The 25,885-nt window shown below is 45.8% G+C and overlaps 1 protein-coding gene across 2 annotated transcripts in view; it reads left to right on the top strand.

Moving 5' to 3' along the window:
- LOC109873441 (calpain-5-like) overlaps positions 1-25,885 on the top strand; it is a 42,456-nt gene that overhangs the window by 15,475 nt on the left and 1,096 nt on the right. For both annotated transcript variants that reach the window (XM_020465090.2, XM_020465089.2), the window contains exons 2-11: positions 7,245-7,440; positions 8,673-8,804; positions 9,252-9,460; positions 9,569-9,761; positions 10,781-10,971; positions 11,109-11,186; positions 14,370-14,688; positions 25,091-25,293; positions 25,422-25,543; positions 25,670-25,806. In XM_020465090.2, coding sequence (XP_020320679.1) covers positions 7,276-7,440; positions 8,673-8,804; positions 9,252-9,460; positions 9,569-9,761; positions 10,781-10,971; positions 11,109-11,186; positions 14,370-14,688; positions 25,091-25,293; positions 25,422-25,543; positions 25,670-25,806 — 1,749 coding nt within the window. In that variant the 5' untranslated portion in view covers positions 7,245-7,275. The remainder of the gene's footprint in view (positions 1-7,244; positions 7,441-8,672; positions 8,805-9,251; positions 9,461-9,568; positions 9,762-10,780; positions 10,972-11,108; positions 11,187-14,369; positions 14,689-25,090; positions 25,294-25,421; positions 25,544-25,669; positions 25,807-25,885) is intronic.

Below are 25,885 nucleotides of genomic sequence, written 5' to 3'. Positions count from 1 at the left end.
AGATGATTTAGTTTTTCATGTGCGTGCGGGTCACAGGTCAAAATGTTTGAAAACCACTGGATTGTCACGCCCTGGTCTTAGTATTTTGTGTTTATATATTTATTTGGTCAGGCCAGGATGTGACATGGGGTTATTTTGTGTTGTGTTGTGGTATTGGGGGTTTTAGTAGGTATTGGGATTGTGGCTGAGTAGGGGTGTCTAGCATAGTCTATGGCTGCCTGAGGTTCTCAATCAGAGTCAGGTGATTCTCGTTGTCTCTGATTGGGAACCATATTTTAGGTAGCCTGGGTTTCACTGTGGGTTTGTGGGTGATTGTTCCTGTCTCAGTGTGTTTGTATTCACCAGATAGGCTGTATAGGTTTTCACGTTCCGTTTCTTGTTTTTGTATTGTTCGTTTCATCATTCATTAAACATGTATCGAACTAACCACGCTGCATTTTGGTCCGACTCTCCTTCGATGGAAGAAAGCCGTAACAGAATCACCCACCACACCCGGACCAAGTCGCGTGGTAACAGGCAGCGATAGCAGAAACAGCGAAAGGAGGAATGGACATGGGAAGACGTTTTGGATGGCAAAGGTTGTTACACTTGGGAGGAGATACTGGCTGGAAGAGATCGCCTCCCATGGGAACAGGTGGAGGCACTTAGGAGAGCAGAGGCAGCCGGAGATAGGAGCCGACGATACGAGGGAACACGGTTGGCAAGGAAACCCGAAAGTCAGCCCCAAAAATGTCTTGGGGGGGGGGGGGGGGGGGCTCAGGGAGAGTGTGGCAGCTTTCCTCCTCTACGGCGCTGCTGGAGTCTCCCGCCTGTTCAGCGCAGCCAGAGCTTTCCTCCTCTACGGCGCTGCTGGAGCCTCCCGCCTGTTCAGCGCAGCCAGAGCTTTCCTCCTCTACGGCGCTGCTGGAGTCTCCCGCCTGTTCAGCGCTGCCAGAGCCTTCCTCCTCTACAGCGCTGCTGGAGTCTCCTGCCTGTTCAGCGCAGCCAGAGCTGCCAGCCTGCATGGAGCAGCCAGAGCTGCCAGCCTGCATGGAGCAGCCAGAGCTACCAGTCTGCATGGAGCAGCCAGAGCTGCCAGCCTGCATGGAGCAGCCAGAGCTGCCAGCCTGCATGGAGCAGCCAGAGCTGCCAGCCTGCATGGAGCAGCCAGAGCTGCCAGCCTGCATGGAGCAGCCAGAGCTGTCAGTCTACATGGAGCAGCCAGAGCTGCCAGTCTGCATGGAGCTACCAGTCTGCATGGAGCAGCCAGAGCTGCCAGTCTGCATGGAGCTACCATTCTGCATGGAGCAGCCAGAGCCGCCAGTCTGCATGGAGCAGCCAGAGCCGCCAGTCTGCATGGAGCAGCCAGAGCCGCCAGTCAGCCAGACTCTTCCAGATCTGCCAGCCAGCCAGACTCTTCCAGATCTGCCAGTCAACCAGACTCTTCCAGATCTGCCAGTTAACCAGACTCTTCCAGATCTGCCAGTCAACCAGACTCTTCCAGATCCGCCAGCCAGGATCTGCCGGAGCAAACTACCTGCCTGAGCTTCCTCTCAGTGCTGAGCTTCCTCTCAGTGCTGGGCTTCCCCTCAGTGCTGGGCTTCCCCTCAGTGCTGGGCTTCCCCTCAGTGCTGGGCTTCCCCTCAGTGCTGAGCCTCCCCTCAGTCCCGAGCTGCCCCTCAGTCCCGAGCTGCCCCTCAGTCCCGAGCTTCCCCTCAGTCCCGAGCTTCCCCTCAGTCCCGAGCTTCTACCTCAGTCCCGAGCTGCCACTCAATCCAGTGGGGTCCTTGGTGAGGGTTATTAGGCCTAGGTCGGCGGCGAGGGTCGCCAATCAAAGGACGCGTTACAGGGGGACTAAGACTTGGTTGGAGTGGGGTCCACGTCCCGAGCCGGAGCCGCCACCGTGGACAGACGCCCACCCGGACCCTCCCCTATGGGTTTTAGTGTGCGGCCGGGAGTCCGCACCTTGGGGGGGGGGGGGGGTTCTGTCACGCCCTGGTCTTAGTATTTTGTGTTTATATATTTATTTGGTCAGGCCATGGTGTGACATGGGGTTATTTTGTGTTGTGTTGTGGTATTGGGGGTTTTAGTAGGTATTGGGATTGTGGCTGAGTAGGGGTGTCTAGCATAGTCTATGGCTGCCTGAGGTTCTCAATCAGAGTCAGGTGATTCTCGTTGTCTCTGATTGGGAACCATATTTAGGTAGCCTGGGTTTCACTGTGGGTTTGTGGGTGATTGTTCCTGTCTCAGTGTGTTTGTATTCACCAGATAGGCTGTTTAGGTTTTCACGTTCCGTTTCTTGTTTTTGTATTGTTCGTTTCATCATTCATTAAACATGTATCGAACTAACCACGCTGCATTTTGGGCCGACTCTCCTTCGACGGAAGAAAGCCGTAACATGGATTACATGACAGTGGCAACAAATGGAGTTGGGTTGAATATAGTCATGGTAGACTGCATTATTTCTTAAATATCTTCAATTTTGACTGGAATTGTTGGTCGTTGTTAGTAAGTGTAGAATTGATTAAAGTTCAAAATAGTTTAGCAAAATACTTTACTCATCGGTGTGCTGCTTTCCCCTCGTATTGTAATAATTGCTTAAAGAATCTGTGTCAGCGGGTTGCAGGGAAATCTTTTTTGGGGTGCACTTTTTGTTGTTGTTGACCACGCCCCCCAAAATGTCTGTGCACTGCCCTGGTATAAGTGCCTCTACTGTACTGCTCTTTGCCACTACGCAAATGCAGTGCTTTATTATAAAGTTAAAACATATAAATATATATATATAATGCGACCCTGTACCTCAGAGCTCCCCAGTTCTCCCCCTTCTTGCGCTCAATTTTTGTTACAGCAACTCCTGATTTACAAAATAAGCAGTTAACACAGATAGTATAGACTCTAGCTAACCACCATATACAGTACAATATCCACACTAGCCGCTAGCCAGCCAGACATACACTCACCGGCCAGTTTATTTGGTAGACCTATGTAGTACCGAACCAGCCTGAATTCTTTGGGGCATTCTATACGGTGTCGGAAACGTTCCACAGGGATTCCACCAATTTCTAGTTTTTCTTAGCTTTCTTTTAAAGATACTTAAATTGGGAATGATTGGTATAGGACTACACATGTGTAAAATGTGTACACCATGACTGTAAGTCGCTTTGGATAAAAGCATATATTATTATTTATTTAGCAGATTGTCACATTCGTCGCAATGAGTAGACCAAGGCGCCGCGTGAGTAGAGTTCCACATATTTTTAATAAATCGAAACTCAGCTAAACAAAACAAACAAGCACAAACGAAACGTGAAGCTACTGGTGCACACAGGCAACTATCCGTAGACAAGATCCTACAAATACAAATGAGGAAATGGCTACCTAAATATGATCCCGAATCAGAGACGATGATAAACAGCTGTCTCTGATTGGGAACCATTTGAGGCCAACACGGACAAACAAAAAACCTAGATGACCCTAGTCACTATCACACCCCAACCAACACAGAGAATAAACAGCTTACTATGGTCAGGGCGTGACAGTACTGCCCCCCCCCCCTCACCCCAAGGTGCGGTTCTGGTGCGGGACGAAGTCCCCACTCCGCTCGCAGATCCGACGTCTTCCTCCATGGTGGCTCTGGTGTGGGGATCGTCGCAGGAGGAACCGGACCATGTGTCGTCGCTGGAGGCACCGGACCGTGGATCGTCGCCGGAGGAACCAGACTGTGGATCGTCGCTGGAGGAACCGGACCATGGATCGTCGCAGGAGGATCTGGATTAATAACCCCTGCTGTTGGCTCTGGACTGAGAACCCCTGCTGTTGGCTCTGGACAGCAGACCGTCGCTGGAGGCTCTGGACCGCCGACCGTCGCTGGAGGCTCTGGACCGCCGACCATCGCTGGAGGCTCTGGACCGCCGACTGTCGCTGGAGGCTCCGGACCGCCGACCGTCGCTGGTGGTTCCGGATGCAGTCCGTCGCTGGAGGTTCCGGACCGCAGACCGTCTCAGGAGGTTCCGGACCGCAGACCGTCGTTGGAGGTTCCGGACCGCAGACCGTCTCAGGAGGTTCCGGACCGCGGACTGTCTCAGGAGGTTCCGGACCGCGGACCGTCTCAGGAGGTTCCGGACCATCGTTGGAGGTTCCGGACCGTGGACCGTCGTTGGAGGTTCCGGACTGTGGACCATCGCCGGAGGCTCTGGACTGGGAACTGTCGCCGGAAGCTCTGGACTGGGAACTGTCGCCAGGAAGCTCTGGACTGGGAACTGGAGGTTCCGGACCGCGGACCGTCTCAGGAGGTTCCGGACCGCCGACCGTCTCAGGAGGTTCCGGACCGCAGACCATCGTTGGAGGTTCCGGACCGTGGACCGTCGTTGGAGGTTCCGGACTGTGGACCATCGCCGGAAGCTCTGGACTGGGAACTGTCGCCGGAAGCTCTGGACTGGGAACTGTCGCCGGAAGCTCTGGACTGGGAACTGTCGCCAGGAAGCTCTGGACTGGGAACTGTCTCCGGAAGCTCTGGACTGTGGAGGCGCACTGGAGGCCTGATGCGTGGTGCCGGCATTGGTGTTACCGGGCTGATGACATGCACCTCAGGGCGAGTACGGGGAAGAGACACAGGACGTACTGGACTGTGGAGGCGCACTGGAGGTCTGATGCGTGGTGCCGGCACTGGTGGTACCGGGCTGGTGACACGCACCTCAGGGCTAGTGCTGGGCTCAGGTACAGGACGTACTGGACTGTGGAGGCGCACTGTAGGTCTGGAGCATAGAGCTGGCACAATGTGTCCTGGCTGGATGCTAACTTTAGCCCGACAAGTGCGTGGCTCTGGCACAGGATGCACTGGGCTGTGAAGGCGTATAGGTGATATAGTGCTTAGAGCCGGCGCAGGATATCCTGGTCCGAGGAGATGTACTGGAGACCAGGAGCTCTGAGCCGGCACAACTCGTCCTGGCTGGATGCTCCCTTTCGCACAGCAAGTGCGAGGAGCTGGCAAAGAATGCCCACTGGAGACACAGTGCGCATCACCGCATAACACGGTGCCTGACCAGTCACACGCTCCCCACGGTAAGCATGGGGAGTTGGCTCAGGTCTAAACCCTGACTCTGCCAATCTCCCCGTGTGCATCCTCCCCCCCCAAAATTTGGGGGCTGACTCTCGCGCTTGCTTCATTGAGCTATCTCCTCGTATCGTCGCCGTTCCGCTTTCGCTGCCTCTATCTCCTCCTTCGGACAGCGATACTCACCGGCCTGTGTCCAGGGTCCTTTACCATCCAGGATCTCCTCCCAAGTCCACTCCTCCTGTACACGCTTCTTGGTCCATTTTTGGTGAGATCTTCTGTCACGTTCGTCGTAATGAGTAGACCAAGGCACAGCGTGAGTAGAGTTCCACATGTTTTTTATAAATCGAAACTCAGCAAAACAAAACAAACAAGCACAAACGAAACATGAAGCTACTGGTGCACACAGGCTACCTAAATATGATCCCCAATCAGAGACAACGATTAAACAGCTGTCTCTGATTGGGAACCATATCAGGCCAACATAGACATACAAAAAACCTAGATGACCCAACCTAGTCACTATCACACCCCAACCAACACAGAGAATAAACAGCTTACTATGGTCAGGGTGTGACACAGGTTGTCATTTATTCTCATGTGTCTTGCCCTGGAGGCATCTCTGCAGGGTTCATGGTCACTAGCTGGCACAGCCACAAAGTCATAAAACATTAAACCTAACCCTAACCTTAACTACACTGCTATCCCTAATGCCTAACCTTAAATTAAGATCAAAAAGTTTGTTTGTTTGTTTGTTATCATGAATTTTTACGATATAGACAATCTAGACTTTGCAGCTGGCCCATCTAGTGGAAATTGCTCAGTTCTGCCTCCAGGGCAAGATTCACGATGACAAACGTCTATAATAAAAATAATACTATAAGCCACCTGCATATATTTAAGTATCTCTTTGCCTTCTTTGTCTTAGTTTGAGGAAGATACATGCAGTCAATGTACAATGTGGAACGAGAGAGACAGTGTACAGGAGAGAGAGAAGGACAGAGTAATTTATTCCACTAATTATTCTAGTGTATTGAATGTGGGGGATTTTCTGCTTAATGTTCTGTCTGAAAACTGAAGGTAGCGGAATGTTGGACATGATGATAATGAACTGTCATCATCCTCATGACAGCATTATCATGAACTGAATCTCACTGTGATACTAATGGGCTTCGCTCTGAGAGGCATTTTCTAAAGTGTGTAATGTTTTTGGGAAACGTAATTATCGACAACTCACTGGGAGTTTAGAGCTTGATTGCGCTCCGGTGACCACAAAATGGAATGATTTGTGTCTGTGTTATTCATGGCAGACAGCAAAAGGACGTGACTGCAGTGGCAGACAGTCACAATATCAGATCTAATCTTGTTTATAAAGAGTTTGACCTCTGTGGTCAGGGGTCAGGGTGATGATATAAAGTGCGCTGTACCAGTCAAAGAGTTAGAAAATCATAATATTCCCAGAGGACAGAAGATGTTTTCAACAGATGTTTTTCGTCTAAAAACTTGGCACACATGCGATGTTTCCATCGCAAAACCAGTAAAAGTTTAGCCATTTGCTGTTTTGGTAACACTTTATTTTTAAGGGTCCATAATAAATCATTTACAAGGCATTTAGAAAGAGCATCTTTTCAGCCCTTATTAATCTAAAGTGAGCGCTATTTATGCTTTTGAAATAGTTTAGAAATGTTTTGAGTTACCACTGTAAATTTCTCACACAAAGCTGTGCATGAAATTGCTAGACATTCCAGCAGTACCTGGTAAAAGAAGAAGCACACAATACAGGATATTTAAGGAAATATGTTCAGTAGAGTACAGTAAAATTCATGGTTGACCCTAACTTTGAAAGTGATGTAGAGTACTTGTTCGTAGATTTTGTTTGTAGAAGACTGTTTTTTACTTCCATTTATTAAAATATGCACAATAGTTAGCATGTTGGGTATTGGATGTATTTATCCTGAGACCAATTGTTTGCCCTGTGGGAGTTTGCCTTGGAGACTATATCCAAACAATGATGATTCAAAGGAAAAAATCCCATTACAACATTTTCCAAGAAAGAGCTAGTCTGGGATTTATGGGGTGTATTAGTGTACGGTATGCTGAGCTCTTGTCCAGACACCCAGAGTCAAAGGTGAACACTGACAGACCCTCAACTGACAAGGACTCTCCAGATAGTCTGCCTATAAAGTTACATGACGTCTTCTTCTGTGGTCAGTTTGCAGTTTGGAGATTGCAGCGTCTGAACCATGTTCTCTACGGCCACTTCATACAAGAACCAGCATTACTCGGAGCTGAAGAAGGAATGTCTGGAGGACAAGAAACTGTTTGAGGATCCAGAGTTTCCTGTCACCAACGCATCCCTGTTTTACAGGAAACCACCTCCTGGTATGGTGGAGTGGAAGAGACCGCGGGTGAGTGACTGAGACGACTAAACAGAGCACTTGACTCATTCTAAACTTTTCGATTTGATTTTTGATTCACCTGAGCAGTCACCTGAGCAGTCACCTGAGCAGATACCTGAGCAGTCACCTGAGCAGATACCTGAGCAGTCACCTGAGCAGATACCTGAGCAGTCACCTGAGCAGATACCTGAGCAGTCACCTGAGCAGATACCTGAGCAGATACCTGAGCAGTCACCTGAGCAGATACCTGAGCAGTCACCTGTGAGCAGATTTGACCAAGAGAAAAATAAACCTGTGCTTTATTATTTTATATGTAATACCAAAAGCAGAGTCTGCAGGCCCTGTCTGCATGCAAAAACATAAAACAGGAAATAGAATGTCACAATTTGTACTGCTCATGTTTTTCCTCATACTTTTGGGGGAAATGTTATTGCTTAAAACACCAATTTATAGGTTGATGTTTGATGTTAGTCAAATTAAAGCTTATCAGAGTGCTATAGACTGCTGTCTGGGACCAGGTCATGACCTTCCTCTGGTGCAATATTGAAACCAATGATGTCATGTTTATGATTGAACTTTCATACGTTCTGGCTTTGACAAGACTTTTACAAGACCTCTGGCATTGATGTACAAACAGTATGACTTGTGTTATATTTAGCCACATAAAGGTATTGTGGAAGGTGTTGTTTGCTCATACAACATTTTGTGACGGAGCACTTCAAAGGTTAATTCCCGTTGAGTGGTTGTCTCTGAGGATTGGGTTAAAAGTTGTCCATAAGGAACAACAACGCTGGCCTTGGCGATGTATGTCATGGTGAATGTCATGTCATCCACAATGGTCATGGTGGTGACAGACAACAAACTGTGGTGTGAAATTGGGGTGAGGGTGTTACTGGGAATGGTCTCGAAGTGTGTACTTTACATAGTGTGTGAGAAATACAGTATATGACAGAACATGTGTTTCAATGTTTTAAAATCTAAGGTTTGATTCACTGCCCATTCTGTTCAGTGGTGGATGACAGAGTTATAGTATTCCTGTAAAATGAATGTATTCCCTTATCTGTGCTTTATATGGTACGTTGCTCAAGTGACAAGAAGAGAAATGACCATTTCTTATTTATCACACAAGTACAACACCTCAAGAGATCCAACTCATTTTTAAAACCAAACATGTTCAAAGCCAGAACTATTTGGTAGTTCTAAGAAGTATTTGCATTTTCCAAATCCATCTGTTGGTACAGGAAATCAGCGACGAGCCTCATCTGTTTGTGGAGGGCATCAGCTCCCATGACCTGAACCAGGGCCGTGTGGGTAACTGCTGGTTTGTGGCGGCGTGCTCCTGCTTGGCACTGAAAACAGACCTCTGGCAGAAGGTGAGTTTGATTTCCTCCTGTCTGGTCACAGTCTGAGATGAGCGTTGCAAGAGAAGAATGTATGTGTATTTCCGTGTGTATTAGTTTCCTTTAGTCCCCTTATGGGGATATACATGGTGCTGTTTGGGAAGGAGCACATACATAATGTATGTGAAGTATGTGGATGGGTATCTATGTCATTCCAAACTGTTGATACCTGACTCAGTTGAATTAACATAGTTGATGTGAGGAATTCACCTGAGGGGCTTTTTACTGTCATTGAATGGAAAACAGTGTCATATTTCCTTCTTAAATCACCCTACCATCCCTCAGCAACATGAATATTTTCCTTATATTCAAATGAACCTGGCTAGGAAAATAAGCACTCGCCAATAATCCCATGCAAGTTGAAAACTATTAACATTTGACTAGATATGTGGTTCACTGTGAAGCCCTGTGTGTTGACAGGTCATCCCTGACTGGAAGGAGCAGGAATGGGACTCTAAGCACCCGGAGAACTACGCTGGCATCTTCCACTTCCAGTTCTGGGTGTTTGGGGCGTGGGTGGATGTGGTGGTGGATGATCGCCTGCCCACCATCAACAGAGAGCTCATCTACTGCCACTCCAAACTCAACAACGAGTTCTGGAGTGCCCTGCTTGAAAAAGCCTATGCCAAGTCAGTATACTCTAAACATTACTCAACCCTCCTTTCAACTCCCCCTTTTTTCCCCTCTGACCTCTCTGTGTCCTCTTCTGTCTCTCCTCTCTCTCCTCTTGTCTCCAGGCTCTCTGGCTGCTATGAGTCGCTGGATGGGGGCAACACTGGTGATGCGGTTGTTGATTTCAGTGGAGCCGTGACAGAGGCCATTAACCTGGAGGCTGAAGTTTTCCACAAAGACCAGGAGAAAATAGACAACCTGTTTGAGGACTTGCTCAAAGTCTACGACAGGGGTGGAATCATCAGCTGCTCCATCAAGGTCTGTCTTCTCAATTGATCATTTTCAATTGATCAGCACACTGTATATAGTCACAGGTAACTGTCACAGGGACAGAACACACTGGGCAAACACTGATTAAATCAATGTTGTTTCAACGTATTGTGATGTGGAATCAACGTGGAAAATACATTGGATTTGAAAACAGTCATCAACCAGTACAGTTTGTCATTTCAACCAGTGTTGTAAACATTGAAATCATGGTACAACTTCAACTTAAATACATTGACTTTAAACTGAAAAAGTGTATTATTAATATTGTGAATTTGGCATTCTATTTATAGGGCTAATGGTAACTTCTACTTCTAAACTTCCAAAGCTCCAATCAACCATGGCTGAATGACTGTATACAGTGCCTTGCAAAAGTATTCATCCCGCTTGGCGTTTTTCCTATTTTGTTTTAAAAAAGCCCACCTGTGTGCAATGTAAGTGTCACATGATCTGTCACACGATCTCAGTATATATATACACCTGTTCTGAAAGGCCCCAGAATCTGCAACACCACTAAGCAAGGGGCACCACCAAGCAAGCGGCATTATGAAGACCAAGGAGCTCTCCAAACAGGTCAGGGACAAAGTTGTGGAGAACTACAGATCAGGGTTGGGTTATAAAAAAAATATCAGAATCTTTGAACATCCCACGGAGCACCATTAAATCCATTATTAAACATTTGAAAGAATATGGCACCAAAACCACCAGAGAGGCAACAAAGAGACCAAAGATAACCCTGAAGGAGCTGCAAAGCTCCACAGCGGAGATTTGAGTATCTTTCCATAGGACCACTTTAAGTCGCACAGAGTGTACCCTAATTTCAATGTTTACAAGCCTGGTTGAAAGTAGATTAAAAACTGTACTGGTTGATTACTTTTTTTAAATCCAATGTATTTTCCACATTGATTCCATGTCACAATATGTTGACAAATTATGCTGAAACAAACATTTATTCAACCAGTGTGTGCCCAGTGGGAAGTGACTGACTAATGTGTTTGTCACTCTCTTAGGCGTCTCCTTCTGAAATCGAGGCTTGGATGGCGTGCGGGCTAGTGAAGGGCCATGCCTACTCAGTGACTGCAGTGAAGAAAGTACGGTTGGGCCACGGTCTGATGGCCTACTTCCAGAACAAGACCATACCCCTGATCCGCATGAGAAACCCCTGGGGAAAGACTGAGTGGAACGGAGCCTGGAGTGACAGGTGTGGAGGACATGGAGGCTTTATCCTCCCCGCTCACATGCAGTTCAACCTCTCCACACTTCAGTGCCCAAGTGAACACATCAACTCATTATTTCATTCTCCGTCTTTCCCGTTGTCTCTCCCCCTCCTCACTTCAGCTCAGCAGAATGGGAAAGGGTTGGCAGCATGGAGAGGGATAAGCTTGGCATCACAGTAGAAAACGATGGGGAGTTCTGGTGAGTGTAAACAAAACAATGACTATTAAAAGACTATTATCTCTTCTGTTCAGCACATGAGATAGTTTATCTACCGTAAAATTTCAATTAATAGCCCGGGGAGTTTATTTGCTTAAATCAACACAACAGGCACTTTTTAGAGAAAGGCTTCTATTTGAGCCAGGTGTCTATTTCCTTAAATCACACAGCTTTTTCTCATTTGCCATAGTTAATTGTTTCATACCAGCATTCACTTCCATCATTTTATAAAAATTATTTATTTCCTGCACTAATGTGTTATCATTTATCACGTTTTTTTTTGACTCAGTATGCCTCTATTTCTTCAAAAATATATATATTTTTTGTGGTTTTGTCAGTTTTTACTTTTGTCACTAGAGGGCGATTGACCGATTTCAAGGGGTCTGTACTCCCAAAGTTGTTGACTGTTTTTGTGCAGGTTTTTGTATGGCTTATTTGCTCAAACAGAAGTAATCAAATCAAATTGTATTGGTCACATACACATGGTTAACAGATGTTAATGTGAGTGTAGCGAAATGCTTGTGCTTCTAGTTCCGACTGTGCAGTAATATCTAACAAGTAATCTAACAATTTCATAACAACTACCTTTTACACACAAGTTTAAAGGAATGAATAAGAATATGTACATATAAATATATGGATGAGCGATGGCCGAATGGCATAGGCAAGATTCAGTAGATGGTATAGAGTACAGTATATACATATGAGATGAGTAATGTAGGGTATGTAAACATTATATAAAGTGGCATTGTTTAAAGTGACTAGTGATACATTTATTACATGCAATTTTGAATTATTAAAGTGACTAGAGATTTGAGGCAGTATGTTGGCAGCAGCCACTCAATGTTAGTCATGGCTGTTTAAAAGTCTGATGGCCTTGAGATAGAAGCTGTTTTTCAGTTTCTCGTTCCCAGCTTTGATGCACCTGTACCGACCTCGCCTTCTGGATGATAGCCGGGTGAACAGGCAGTGGCTCGGGTGGTTGTTGTCCTTGATGATCTTTTTGGCCTTCCTGTGACATCGGGTGGTGTAGGTGTCCTGGAAGGGCAGGTAGTTTGCCCCCGGTGATGCGTTGTGCAGACCTCACTACCCTCTGGAGTGCCTTACGTTTGTGGGCGGAGCAGTTGCCGTACCAGGTGGTGATACAGCCCGACAGGATGCACTCAATTGTGCATCTGTAAATGTTTGTGAGTGTTTTTGGTAACAAGCCAAATTTCTTCAGCCTCCTGAGGTTGAAGAGACGCTGTTGCGCCTTCTTCACCACGCTGTCTGTGTGGGCGGATCATTTCAGTTTGTCCGTGATGTGTACGCCGAGGATCTTAAAACTTTCCACCTTCTCCACTAGTCCCGTCGATGTGGATAAGGGGGTGCTCCCTCTACTGTTTCCTGAAGTCCACGATCATCTCCTTTGTTTTGTTGACGTTGAGTGTGAGGTTATTTTCCTTACACCATAGTCCGAGGGCCCTCACCTCTTCCGTGTAGGCCGTCTCGTTGTTGTTGGTAATCAAGCCAACCACTATAGTGTCATCTGCAAACGTGATGATTGAGTTGGAGGCGTGCATGGCCACGCAGTCATGGGTGAACAGGGAGTACAGGAGAGGGCCGAGAATGCACCCTTGTGGGGCCCCGTGTTGAGGATCAGCGGGGTGGAGATGTTGTTTCCTACCCTCACCACCTGGGGGGATCCCGTGAGAAAGTCCAGGCCCAGTTGCTGAGCTGTAGTTGATGAACAGCATTCTTACATAGGTATTCCTCTTGTCCAGATGGGTTAGGGCAGTGTGCAGTGTGATTGCAATTGCGTCGTCTGTGGACCTATTGGGGCGGTAAGTAAATTGGAGTGGGTCTAGGGTGTCAGGTAGGGTGGAGGTGATATGTCTCTCAAAGCACTTCATGATGACGGAAATGAGTGCTACGGGGCGATAGTCGATTAGCTCAGTTACCTTACCTTTCTTGGGAACAGGAACAGGTGGCCCTCTTGAACCATTTGGGAACAGCAGACTGGGATAGGATTTGATTGAATATGTCCGTAAACACACCAGCCAGCTGGTCTGCGCATGCTCTGAGGACGAGGCTAGGGATGCTGTCTGGGCCGGCAGCCTTGCGAGGTTTAACACATTTAAATGTTTTACTCACGTTGGCTGCGGTGAAGGAGAGCCCGCAGGTCTTGGTAGCGGGCTGTCTCGGTGGCACTGTATTGTCCTCAAAGCGAGCAAAGAAGTTGTTTAGTTTGCCTGGGAGCAAGACATCGGGGTCCGCGACGGGGCTGGTTTTCTCTTTGTAGTCCCTGATTGACTGTAGACCCTGCCACATACCTCTCGTGTCTGAGCCGTTGAATTGCGACTCTACTTTGTCTCTATACTGACTCTTAGCTTGTTTGATTGCCTTGCGGAGGAATACTTACTGTTTGTAATGCTTAGGTTGTTACGAGTGTGCTGATATAAGTAGGACACGTGACATCCCGGCAACTTTGTGAAAAAACACTTTACATCGGAGTTGTGCCTGATGTTCACGAGCCTCTGCCGAGTCCCCAATAACCGGATGTTACAGTTTTCAGGTGAAATGGAAAAAGAGCCTGTGACACGATTTCCACTTTGGAACGTTAACAAGGCGACACTCCATCTTAACTCCTCCACAGTTACTGGATTTGTTGAACAGTGCAGAACAGAACTTCCCTCAACAATTTTTTCTTCTACTTGTCAAGACCAGTATGTAGGAGATCTGGTTTCAGGGGTTACCTTTATGCGTTCTACGTTAGATTAGTTGTTCACACACATATCTGCCCTCTCATTGGCTAGAATGGTCCCACCTGATCTTGACTCCTCCTGACTGCCTTCCATTTTTGAAGACACTTATTTTCATTGTTAGAGCGGCCACTTGAGTATCTGGTCAATATAATTAATAATCTGTGTAAAAACAGATTTCCATAATTATTTCAATTCATTCCTGAATTATTTATAAAATAAAACATTAAACCTAAAAAAAAATCATGATAATCCATGGAAACCTAGTAAACAATTCATTTAGACCCAGCCTTTATTTGAAACCGGTGTTTATTTGCTGAAATGTGTGCTGTTGCCCAGCTATCAAAAGAGACTGCGTTTGATTGAAGTTTTATGGTATCTACCAGTCTTAATTTGTGTCTCTCTCTCTGTGTTATCTCTATAGGATGGTGTTTACAGACTGGTGTAAGTACTTCACGGATGCAGATGTGTGTCATCTCATCAACACCTCTCTGCTCACCATCCACAAGACATGGCATGAAGTGGTGCATTTCGGGAGTTGGACCAAGCATTCAGAGCCCCTGCACAACCGCTGTGGTGGCTGCATGAACTACAAACAGACCTTCCTACAGAACCCCCAGTACCTGTTTGACATGACCAAGGAGATGGATGAGGTTCTGATCTCCCTACAGCAGAGAGACATGAAGATCCACAGACGTATCAGCCAAGGAGAGAACCTCACCCTCGGCTTCGCCGTCTTCAAGGTAGTTCATATTAACACCCTCTTAGATTGACTGCAGTGGGACTGGGGTGAGAGACTGGGCCAGTCAGGGTTTGTCCAAAGGACAGGGTGTATGTCTGGGGCGTGGGGCGTTGGTCCAACTGCAGTTTATTTTAGAGGAGAAGTTCTCTGTGCTACATGTTTGGCTTCCCCATCTGTACAAGAATTTGGCTAAATCAATGGAATTTCCCTTTTCTCTCTTCATCTGTTGAACAAACAGCAAATCAGCCAGTGGGTGTTTACAATAATGGGTAGACATTACCTATAATGGCCACATTGGCCAGTTCATGCCTGGGACAAGAACTTCCTACGAGACCTGTAATCACGAAATTATTCGGTAACACTTCATTTTAAGGGGTCCTTATTACAGTGTAATTACATGTGTACTTACACTGTAACAAGTATTGCAGTTAATTGTAACTTGATTGAGTTTACTAAAACAGATAAGATATAGGTCAACCTCACTGACTGACTATCATATGGATGTCATCCCAGATTATAATAAATAAAGTACTCATAATTACTGTGTACATTACCGATTATGAAAACCTGATCCTCTTTGCCATCCAAGTGAGAAGCTAAACCCACAAGTACACCACAGAGTACATGTAATACATGCATAAGTACAACGTAATTACTAGGTGTTACACAGAATTTAGCTACTTAAAATGAAGCGTATCTTGTAATTAATGTGTACTCACAGTGTATTCAGAACTTTTTCCACATTTTGTTACATTACAACTGATTAAACAACATGTTTTCCCTCATCAAGCTCCACAAAATACCCCATAATGACAAAGCGAAAAAAAAAATGTTTGCAAATTTATACAAAAAAAAAAAACAGGAATACCCTATTTACATAAGTATTCAGATCCTTTGCTATGAGACTCAGTATTGAGCTCAGGTGCATCCTGTTTCCATTGATCATCCTTGAGATGTTTCTACAACTTGATTGGAGTCCACCTGTTGTAAATTCAAGTGATTGGACATGATTTGGAAAGGCACACACCTGTCTATATAAGGTCCCACAGTTGACAGTGCATGTCAGCGGAAAAATCAAGCCATGAGGTGGAAGGGATTGTCCGTAGAGCTCCGAGACAGGTCTGTAGAGCTCCGAGACAGGATTGTGTCAAGGCACAGATCTGGGGAAGGGTACCAAAACATATTTGCAGCATTGAAGGTCCCCAAGAACACAGTGGCCTCCATCATTCTTAAATGGAAGAAGTTTGGAACCACCAAGACTCTTCCTAGACCTGGCCGCCCGGCCAAACTGAGCAATCTTGGGAGTTGACCAAGAACCCAATGGTCGCTCTGACAGAGCTCCAGAGTTCCTTTGTGGAGATGGGAGAGCCTTCCAGAAGGAAAAACGTCTCTGCAGCACTCCACCAATCAGGCCTTTATGGTAGAGTGGCTAGATACAAGCCACTCCTAAGTAAAAGGCACATGACAGCCCGCTTGAAGTTTGCCAAAAGGCACCTAAAGGACTTTCAGACCATGAGCAACAAGGTTCTCTAGTCTGATGAAACCAAGATTGAACTATTTGGTCAGAATGCCAAGCGTCATGTCTGGAGGAAACCTGGCACCATCCCTAAGCTGAGGTATGGTGGTGGCAGCATCACACTGTGGGGATGTTTTTCAGCATCAGGGACTGGAAGACTAGTCAGGATCGAGGGAAAGATGAATGGAGCAAAGTACAGAGAGGCCTCAGACTGGGGCGAAGGCTCACTTCCAACAGGACAACAACCCTAAGCACACAGACAGGCCAACACAGGAGTGGCTTTGGGACAGAGCTTGAGAGGATCTGTAGAGAAGAATGGGAGAAACTAATACAGGTGTGCTAAGCTTGTAGTGTCATACCCAAAAAGACTCAAGGATATAATCACTGACAAAGATGCTTCAACAAAGTACTGAGTAAAGGGTCTGAATACTTGTGTAAATGTGATATTAAGTTTTCATTTTTATAAATTTTCAAAAATTTATAAAAACCTGTTTTTGCTTTGTCATTATAGGGTATTGTGTGTACATTGATAAACGGAAAATATAATTGAATCAATTTTAGTGTAAGGCTTTAACGTAACAAAATGTTGAAAAAGTCAAGGGGTCTGAATACTTTCCGAATGCACTGTATACAGTACATGATCAATCCTGACAATCTGGCCCTCTTCTGGGAGAACCATCCAAGTGGGATGTACACCACAGAGTACATGTAATATCTGCATAAGTATAATGTAACTAACTAATTAAATCCTGTGTAACACCTAGTAATTACATTGTACTTATGCAGATATTACATGTACTCTGTGGTGTACTGGTGTGGCCTCCCACTTGGATGGTGCTTCCAGAAGCTTTAAAATTAGGACCAGCTTGTCAGGATGGCTAACGTACTATATAAGTACACATGAATTACAAGTAAGTTCGCCTCAAGATACACTTTTTTTAACTAGCTAAATTGTGTGGATGTTGAAGGGTACTTACTTGTAATTTATGTACACCACAGAAGACTTGTAATATCTGCATAAATACAATGTGATTACTAGGTGTTACACTTAATTTAAACTAGCTAAGTCTTACCAAGGTGGCATAGCAGTTCAGACGTCTTTTGTCCTCGTCTTGTCGTGTCCTGTATATATATATATTTACAACTTTTTCACATACATTTTATTTTTATTTTCCATCAACTCATCTTCAAAACACTCTCCTGCAACCCGCCTCACCAATGTATATTTATAAAAAAGTATTATTTACCTCAGATCTGTAATCCTCCAAGAAGCTAGCCAGAAACTCCAGGAGGCTGGCCTGAAACTAGCCAGAAGCTAATCCAGAAGCTAGTTCAGAAGCTAGTTGGCTCCTTTACTGGCAAGTCGTTGGTGTTCAGCTAACCACGGTTTGTGGTCATCGGCTATCCTTTGGCTCGAAAGTCTATCGCCAGTTCTGTACGGCGCAGCGCGGCTCGGAGCGGAGCATACCGGACCAATTTTTCTCTCCATGTCCCTGGATTTCGACTGCTCTCTGGACATTCATGCCCGGATCTCACAGCTAGCTAGCTGCTATCCGTGTGACTATCGGCCTTCGTCGATTCCGGAGCAAACATCAATTGTTCCGGAGCTAGCAAGCTCCGTCAATCACTCCTGAGTTCCATCAATCGCACCTGGGCTGCAGTCGCCTATCCGGACCCGTTTTGCTGCCTTCGCGGAGCCCCACCGGGCCTTCACAACTGGACTGCCGACGTTATCTACCCGAAGGAGTTATTCGGCTGGCTCCTCCGTCGCGACGTTACCTGAACGCCCATCTGCGGCCTGCTAACCGTTAGCTGTCTTACCGGCTGCTATCTGAATAGACAATCGGACAATTTTATTTTTTTTAATTTTTAATTTATTTATTTATTTATTTATTTATTTATTTATTTATTTATTTATTTTTTATTTATTTTTTATTATTATTATTATGTTTTCTTCTTGGGCCTCTATAACTATATCTATTGTTTTTATTTTTGTTGTTGTTGTGTGATTTGGATTGATCCCCTCTACCACACGGAACCCCACTAATCTACTGACGGAGCGCAGGAGGTGGCTAACAACAGACCTCCATCCTATGCTAGCTTGCTACCGATGCCCTGGCTAGCTGTCTAAATCACCAACCAACCTCTCCACTCACCGGACCCTTTTGATCACTCGACTAAGCATGCCTCTCCTTAATGTCAATATGTCTTGTCCATTTCTGTTCTGGTTAGTGTTTATTGGCTTATTTCACTGTAGAGCCTCTAGTCCTGCTCACTATACCTTATCCAACCTATTAGTTCCACCACCCACACATGCAATGACATCTCCTGGTTTCAACGATGTTTCTAGAGACAATATCTCTCTCTTCATCACTCAATACCTAGGTTTACCTCCACTGTATTCACATCCTACCATACATTTGTCTGTACATTATACCTTGATGCTATTTTATCGCCCCCAGAAACCTCCTTTTACTCTATGTTCCAGACGTTCTAGACGACCAATTCTCATAGCTTTTAGCCGTACCCTTATTCTACTCCTCCTATGTTCCTCTGGCGATGTAGAGGTGAATCCAGGCCCTGCAGTGCCTAGCTCCACTCCTATTCCCCAGGCGCTCTCTTTTGACGACTTCTGTAACCGTAATAGCCTTGGTTTCATGCATGTTAACATTAGAAGCCTCCTCCCTAAGTTTGTTCTATTCACTGCTTTAGCACACTCTGCCAACCCGGATGTTCTAGCTGTGTCTGAATCCTGGCTTAGGAAGACCACCAAAAACTCAGACATTTTAATTCCAAACGACAACATTTTCAGACAAGATAGAACTGCCAAAGGGGGCGGTGTTGCAATCTACTGCAAAGATAGCCTGCAGAGTTCTGTCCTACTATCCAGGTCTGTACCCAAACAATTTGAACTTCTACTTTTAAAAATCCACCTCTCTAAAAACAAGTCTCTCACCGTTGCCGCCTGCTATAGACCACCCTCTGCCCCCAGCTGTGCTCTGGACACCATATGTGAACTGATTGCCCCCCATCTATCTTCAGAGTTCGTGCTGCTAGGCGACCTAAACTGGAACATGCTTAACACCCCAGCCATCCTACAATCTAAACTTGATGCCCTCAATCTCACACAAATAATCAATGAACCTACCAGGTACCTCCCCAAAACCTTAAACACGGGCACCCTCATAGATATCATCCTAACCAACTTCCCCTCTAAATATACCTCTGCTGTCTTCAACCAAGATCTCAGCGATCACTGCCTCATTGCCTGCATCCGTAATGGGTCAGCGGTCAAACGACCTCCACTCATCACTGTAAAATGCTCCCTGAAACACTTCTGCGAGCAGGCCTTTCTAATCGACCTGGCCGGGGTATCCTGGAAGGATATTGATCTCATCCCGTCAGTAGAGGATGCCTGGATATTTTTAAAAAATGCCTTCCTAACCATCTTAAATAAACATGCCCCATTTAAGAAATTTAGAACCAGGAACAGATATAGCCCTTGGTTCTCCCCAGACCTGACTGCCCTTAACCAACACAAAAACATCCTATGGCGTTCTGCATTAGCATCGAACAGCCCCCGTGATATGCAGCTGTTCAGGGAAGCTAGAAATCATTATACACAGGCAGTTAGAAAAGCCAAGGCTAGCTTTTTCAAGCAGAAATTTGCTTCCTGCAACACTAACTCAAAAAAGTTCTGGGACACTGTAAAGTCCATGGAGAATAAGAACACCTCCTCCCAGCTGCCCACTGCACTGAAGATAGGAAACACTGTCACCACTGATAAATCCACCATAATTGAGAATTTCAATAAGCATTTTTCTACGGCTGGCCATGCTTTCCACCTGGCTACTCCTACCCCGGACAACAGCACTGCACCCCCAACAGCAACTCGCCCAAGCCTTCCCCATTTCTCCTTCTCCCAAATCCATTCAGCTGATGTTCTGAAAGAGCTGCAAAATCTGGACCCCTACAAATCAGCCGGGCTAGACAATCTGGACCCGTTCTTTCTAAAATTATCTGCCGAAATTGTTGCCACCCCTATCACTAGCCTGTTCAACCTCTCTTTCGTGTCGTCTGAGATTCCCAAAGATTGGAAAGCAGCTGCGGTCATCCCCCTCTTCAAAGGGGGGGACACTCTTGACCCAAACTGCTACAGACCTATATCTATCCTACCGTGCCTTTCTAAGGTCTTCGAAAGCCAAGTCAACCAACAGATTACCGACCATTTCGAATCTCACCATACCTTCTCTGCTATGCAATCCGGTTTCAGAGCTGGTCATGGGTGCACCTCAGCCACGCTCAAGGTCCTAAACGATATCTTAACCGCCATCGATAAGAAACATTACTGTGCAGCCGTATTCATTGATCTGGCCAAGGCTTTCGACTCTGTCAATCACCATATCCTCATCGGCAGACTCGACAGCCTTGGTTTCTCAAATGATTGCCTCGCCTGGTTCACCAACTACTTCTCTGATAGAGTTCAGTGTGTCAAATCGGAGGGTCTGCTGTCCGGACCTCTGGCAGTCTCTATGGGGGTGCCACAGGGTTCAATTCTTGGACCGACTCTCTTCTCTGTATACATCAATGAGGTCGCTCTTGCTGCTGGTGAGTCCCTGATCCACCTCTACGCAGACGACACCATTCTGTATACTTCCGGCCCTTCTTTGGACACTGTGTTAACAACCCTCCAGGCAAGCTTCAATGCCATACAACTCTCCTTCCGTGGCCTCCAATTGCTCTTAAATACAAGTAAAACTAAATGCATGCTCTTCAACCGATCGCTACCTGCACCTACCCGCCTGTCCAACATCACTACTCTGGACGGCTCTGACTTAGAATACGTGGACAACTACAAATACTTAGGTGTCTGGTTAGACTGTAAACTCTCCTTCCAGACCCATATCAAACATCTCCAATCCAAAGTTAAATCTAGAATTGGCTTCCTATTTCGCAACAAAGCATCCTTCACTCATGCTGCCAAACATACCCTTGTAAAACTGACCATCCTACCAATCCTCGACTTTGGCGATGTCATTTACAAAATAGCCTCCAATACCCTACTCAACAAATTGGATGCAGTCTATCACAGTGCAATCCGTTTTATCACCAAAGCCCCATATACTACCCACCATTGCGACCTGTACGCTCTCGTTGGCTGGCCCTCGCTTCATACTCGTCGCCAAACCCACTGGCTCCATGTCATCTACAAGACCCTGCTAGGTAAAGTCCCCCCTTATCTCAGCTCGCTGGTCACCATAGCATCTCCCACCTGTAGCACACGCTCCAGCAGGTATATCTCTCTAGTCACCCCCAAAACCAATTCTTTCTTTGGCCGCCTCTCCTTCCAGTTCTCTGCTGCCAATGACTGGAACGAACTACAAAAATCTCTGAAACTGGAAACACTTATCTCCCTCACTAGCTTTAAGCACCAACTGTCAGAGCAGCTCACAGATTACTGCACCTGTACATAGCCCACCTATAATTTAGCCCAAACAACTACCTCTTTCCCAACTGTATTTAATTTTAATTTATTTATTTATTTTGCTCCTTTGCACCCCATTATTTTTTTATTTCTACTTTGCACATTCTTCCATTGCAAAACTACCATTCCAGTATTTTACTTGCTATATTGTATTTACTTTGCCATCATGGCCTTTTTTGCCTTTACCTCCCTTCTCACCTCATTTGCTCACATTGTATATAGACTTGTTTATACTGCATTATTGACTGTATGTTTGTTTTTACTCCATGTGTAACTCTGTGTCGTTTTATCTGTCGAACTGCTTTGCTTTATCTTGGCCAGGTCGCAATTGTAAATGAGAACTTGTTCTCAACTTGCCTACCTGGTTAAATAAAGGTAAATAAATAAAATAAATAAATAAATTGTGTATCTTGAGGGGTACTTGTAATCATTGTGTACCTACAAAGTATATTACCCATCCCATGAGTACAAGGTTGGCCTAGTTGTTACACAGGATTTTGCTATTTAAAGTGAAGTGCAACTTTATATTGAAATTGCTCATAGGTAACTATAATTACTCATTATTATTACCCGTTATCAAGTAAAAATACTTACAAACTGAGCTTTTACTTGAGCTCAAAATGAGCTTTTACTTTAGTCAACTTTACTGCAACAAAATAATAAGGATTTTTATTGTTAGATTACTACTTTGATTAATTAGATTAAACAAAGCTATAGGCCTACACAATAACAGAAAAATAACTATTCTAGTGGTTTTTCAAATCTGAAGCTTATATAATATGGTGAAGTAGCCTAGATAGCTAGCTATTTTTTACATTACAAGTAACAATAGAAATGGACAACTCCTTCTGACTGTCTTCACCTGTTCCTTTCCCATCCTGGAGTCTGATCTGTGGTAGAGAAGAAGAACGTCATCATCATCATTTCTATAGTTTCGGCATATATAGTATAAAGTGCCTTCAGAAAGTATTCAGACCCCTTGACTTTTTCCGCATTTTGTTGTGTTACAGCCTGAATTTAAAATGGATTCATTTGCTTTTTTTTGTCACTGGTCCACACACAACACCCCATAATGTAACGGCTTTCTTCCGTTGAAGGAGAGTCGGACCAAAATGCAGCGTGATGATGATTCATGATTTATTTAAATGAAGGAAAACCCTATACAAGCAGAAACTACAAAAATAACGAAATGAAATAACGAAAACCGAAACAGCCCTATCTGGTGCAAACACAAAGACAGGAACAAGGACACTAAGGACAATCACCCACGACAAACTCAAAGAATATGGCTGCCTAAATATGGTTCCCAATCAGAGACAACGATAAACACCTGCCTCTGATTGAGAACCACTCCAGACAGCCATAGACCTTGCTAGATAACCCCACTAGCTACAATCTCAATACATACACACCAAAACCCCAAGACAAAACACACCACAATATAAAAACCCCATGCCACACCCTGGCCTGACCCAATACATGAAGAAAAACACAAAATACTTAGACCAGGGCGTGACAGAACCCCCCCCCCTAAGGTGCGGACTCCCGAACGCACCTCAAAACAATAGGGAGGGTCCGGGTGGGCGTCTGTCCATGGTGGCGGCTCCGGCGCGGGACGTGGAACCCACTCAGTCAACGTCTTAGTCCCCTCTCCTCGCGTCCCTGGATAGTCCACCCTCGCCGCCGACCATGGCCTAGTAGTCCTCACCCAGAACCCCACTGGACTGAGGAGCAGATCGGGACTGAAGGACAGCTCGGGACTGAGGCAGCTCGGGAGTGAGAGAAAGCTCGGGAGTGAGAGAAAGCTCAGGAGTGAGAGAAAGCTCAGGAGTGAGAGGAAGCTCAGGAGTGAGAGGAAGCTCAGGAGTGAGAGGAAGCTCAGGAGTGAGAGGAAGCTCAGGCAGGTAGGTAGATCTACCAGATCCTGGCTGGCTGGTGGTTTCAGCAGATCCTGGCTGACTGGCAGACTGGCAGATCCTGGCTGACTGGTGGATCTGCCGGATCCTGGCTGACTGGCGGATCATGGCCGACTGGCAGTTCTGGCAGATCCCGGCTGACTGGCAGATCTGGAAGAGTCTGGTTGACTGGCAGATCTGGAAGAGTCTGGTTGACTGGCAGATCTGGAAGAGTCTGGTTGACTGGCAGATCTGGAAGAGTCTGGTTGACTGGCAGATCTGGAAGAGTCTGGCTGACTGGCAGATCTGGAAGAGTCTGGCTGACTGGCAGATCTGGAAGAGTCTGGCTGACTGGCAGATCTGGAAGAGTCTGGCTGACTGGCAGATCTGGAAGAGTCTGACTGACTGGCAGATCTGGAAGAGTCTGGCTGACTGGCGGATCCTTACAGACTGGCAGCTCCTTGCAGACTGACAGCTCTGGCTGCTCCATGCAGACTGACAGCTCTGGCTGCTCCATGCAGACTGACAGCTCTGGCTGCTCCATGTAGACTGACAGCTCTGGCGGCTTCTTGCAGACTGACAGCTCTTTGCAGACTGGCAGCTCCTTGCACACTGGCAGCTCTGGCTGCTCCATGCAGCTTCCAGAAATTGTGTAAAGATCCTTGCAACATGGGGCCGTGCATTATCATGCTTAAACATGAGGTGATGGCGGCAGATGAATGGCACGAGAATGGGCCCGAGGCCCTTGTACATTCAAATTGCCATCGATAAAATGCAATTGTGTTCGTCGTCCATAGCTTATGCCAGCCTATACCATAACCCCACCGTCACCATGGGGCACTATGTTCACAATTTTGACATGATGCCATACATTGGGCAAATGCTCACCTTCGATGGTCATTGGTAAGCTGGAAAAGTGTGTTCTTGACCCATTGTCAAATGCACAATTAAATGATTTAACAAATTAAAATATTGTTTATCATGTGGTTTGTGCAGGCTGAAATATGGAGCATTGGGATGCTATGGTAACAAACATTAATTGTTACACCCCTGTAATCACAGACTGCAATTACCACCAGATACATGTTGTTACTACAGTGTAACTATGAATTATTACAATTAACTACAATACTTGTTACAGTGTAATTACATATGTAAACACAATAAGGGCCCCTTAAGGACCCCTTAATTAAAATGAAGTGTTACCATTGATTTAGCGTTTCAATCTGTTCAAGCTGAAATAACAAACATTGGCGCATTGGGGCGGCAGTGTAGCCTAGTGGTTAGAGCATTGGACTAGTAACCGAAAGGTTGCAAGTTCAAATCCCCGAGCTGACAAGGTACAAAATCTGTCGTTCTGCCCTTGAACAGGCAGTTAACCCACTGTTCCTAGGCCGTCATTAAAAATAAGAATTTGTTCTTAACTGACTTGCCTAGTAAAATAAAGGTTAAAAAAACAAAAAAAAAAAAAAAATTCATGGTGAGAAATGGTTTCTTCTGATTTAAGGTGGAACTAAACAGAAAGTACCGCATGCATAACATCATCACCCAGACGAACGTGCAAACGTCCAAGTACATCAACGCCCGCACGGTGTTCACGAGGGTCATGCTCCCCAAGGGTCGCTACATCATCATCCCCTCCACCTTAAAACCGGAGATTCTGGGAGAGTTCATGCTGCGCGTTTACACTGATGTAGACTCAGGATGCAGGTACTGGAACTAGTCCTGTGGCATAGCTAAGAGCCCCAATTTAGATGTAATGACACACTTTAGTATGATGTCGATGCAGTTTTTAGCAGTACTTTAAAGGGATATGATGATCTCTCTTTGTCTCTCAGAGAGCTAACAGAACACAAGCCCAGGATGAGGTGTTGGAGTGCAGTCACTGGCTACCCCCATGTTGTGTCCCAGATCTACATCCACGGAGCAGAGGGGCTGGAGAACCAGGACGGCACAGGGGGTTAGGGAACGCTCCACAACCTCTAATGAATACTATACATTACAGGGAAACACAAGTCAGAAATAGACATTATCAGAGTTTTCTCAGCATGACCTTATGGCTGGTTCATACTGTGTCATTGTGCAGGTGCAGATCCATATGTGATTGTGTCCTGTGAGGGCCGCTCAGTCCGGTCAACAGTTAAGGCAGACACCCTGGACCCGGTGTTTGAGACCAGAGCCATCTTCTACAGAAAGAAGCCCAGGAAGCCAATCACTGTGGAGGTAAGATATAGAGGTGTCAAATGCCATAAATACCAATGGGAACTAAAGATAAAGTGATTCATGAATTGGTACATTTGAT

Source organism: Oncorhynchus kisutch, linkage group LG28 (genome assembly GCF_002021735.2).
Source record: "Oncorhynchus kisutch isolate 150728-3 linkage group LG28, Okis_V2, whole genome shotgun sequence".
Lineage (NCBI taxonomy): Eukaryota > Metazoa > Chordata > Actinopteri > Salmoniformes > Salmonidae > Oncorhynchus > Oncorhynchus kisutch.
The sequence above is the reverse complement of the archived record's forward strand: the minus strand, read 5'-3'. Positions and strand labels throughout refer to the sequence as shown.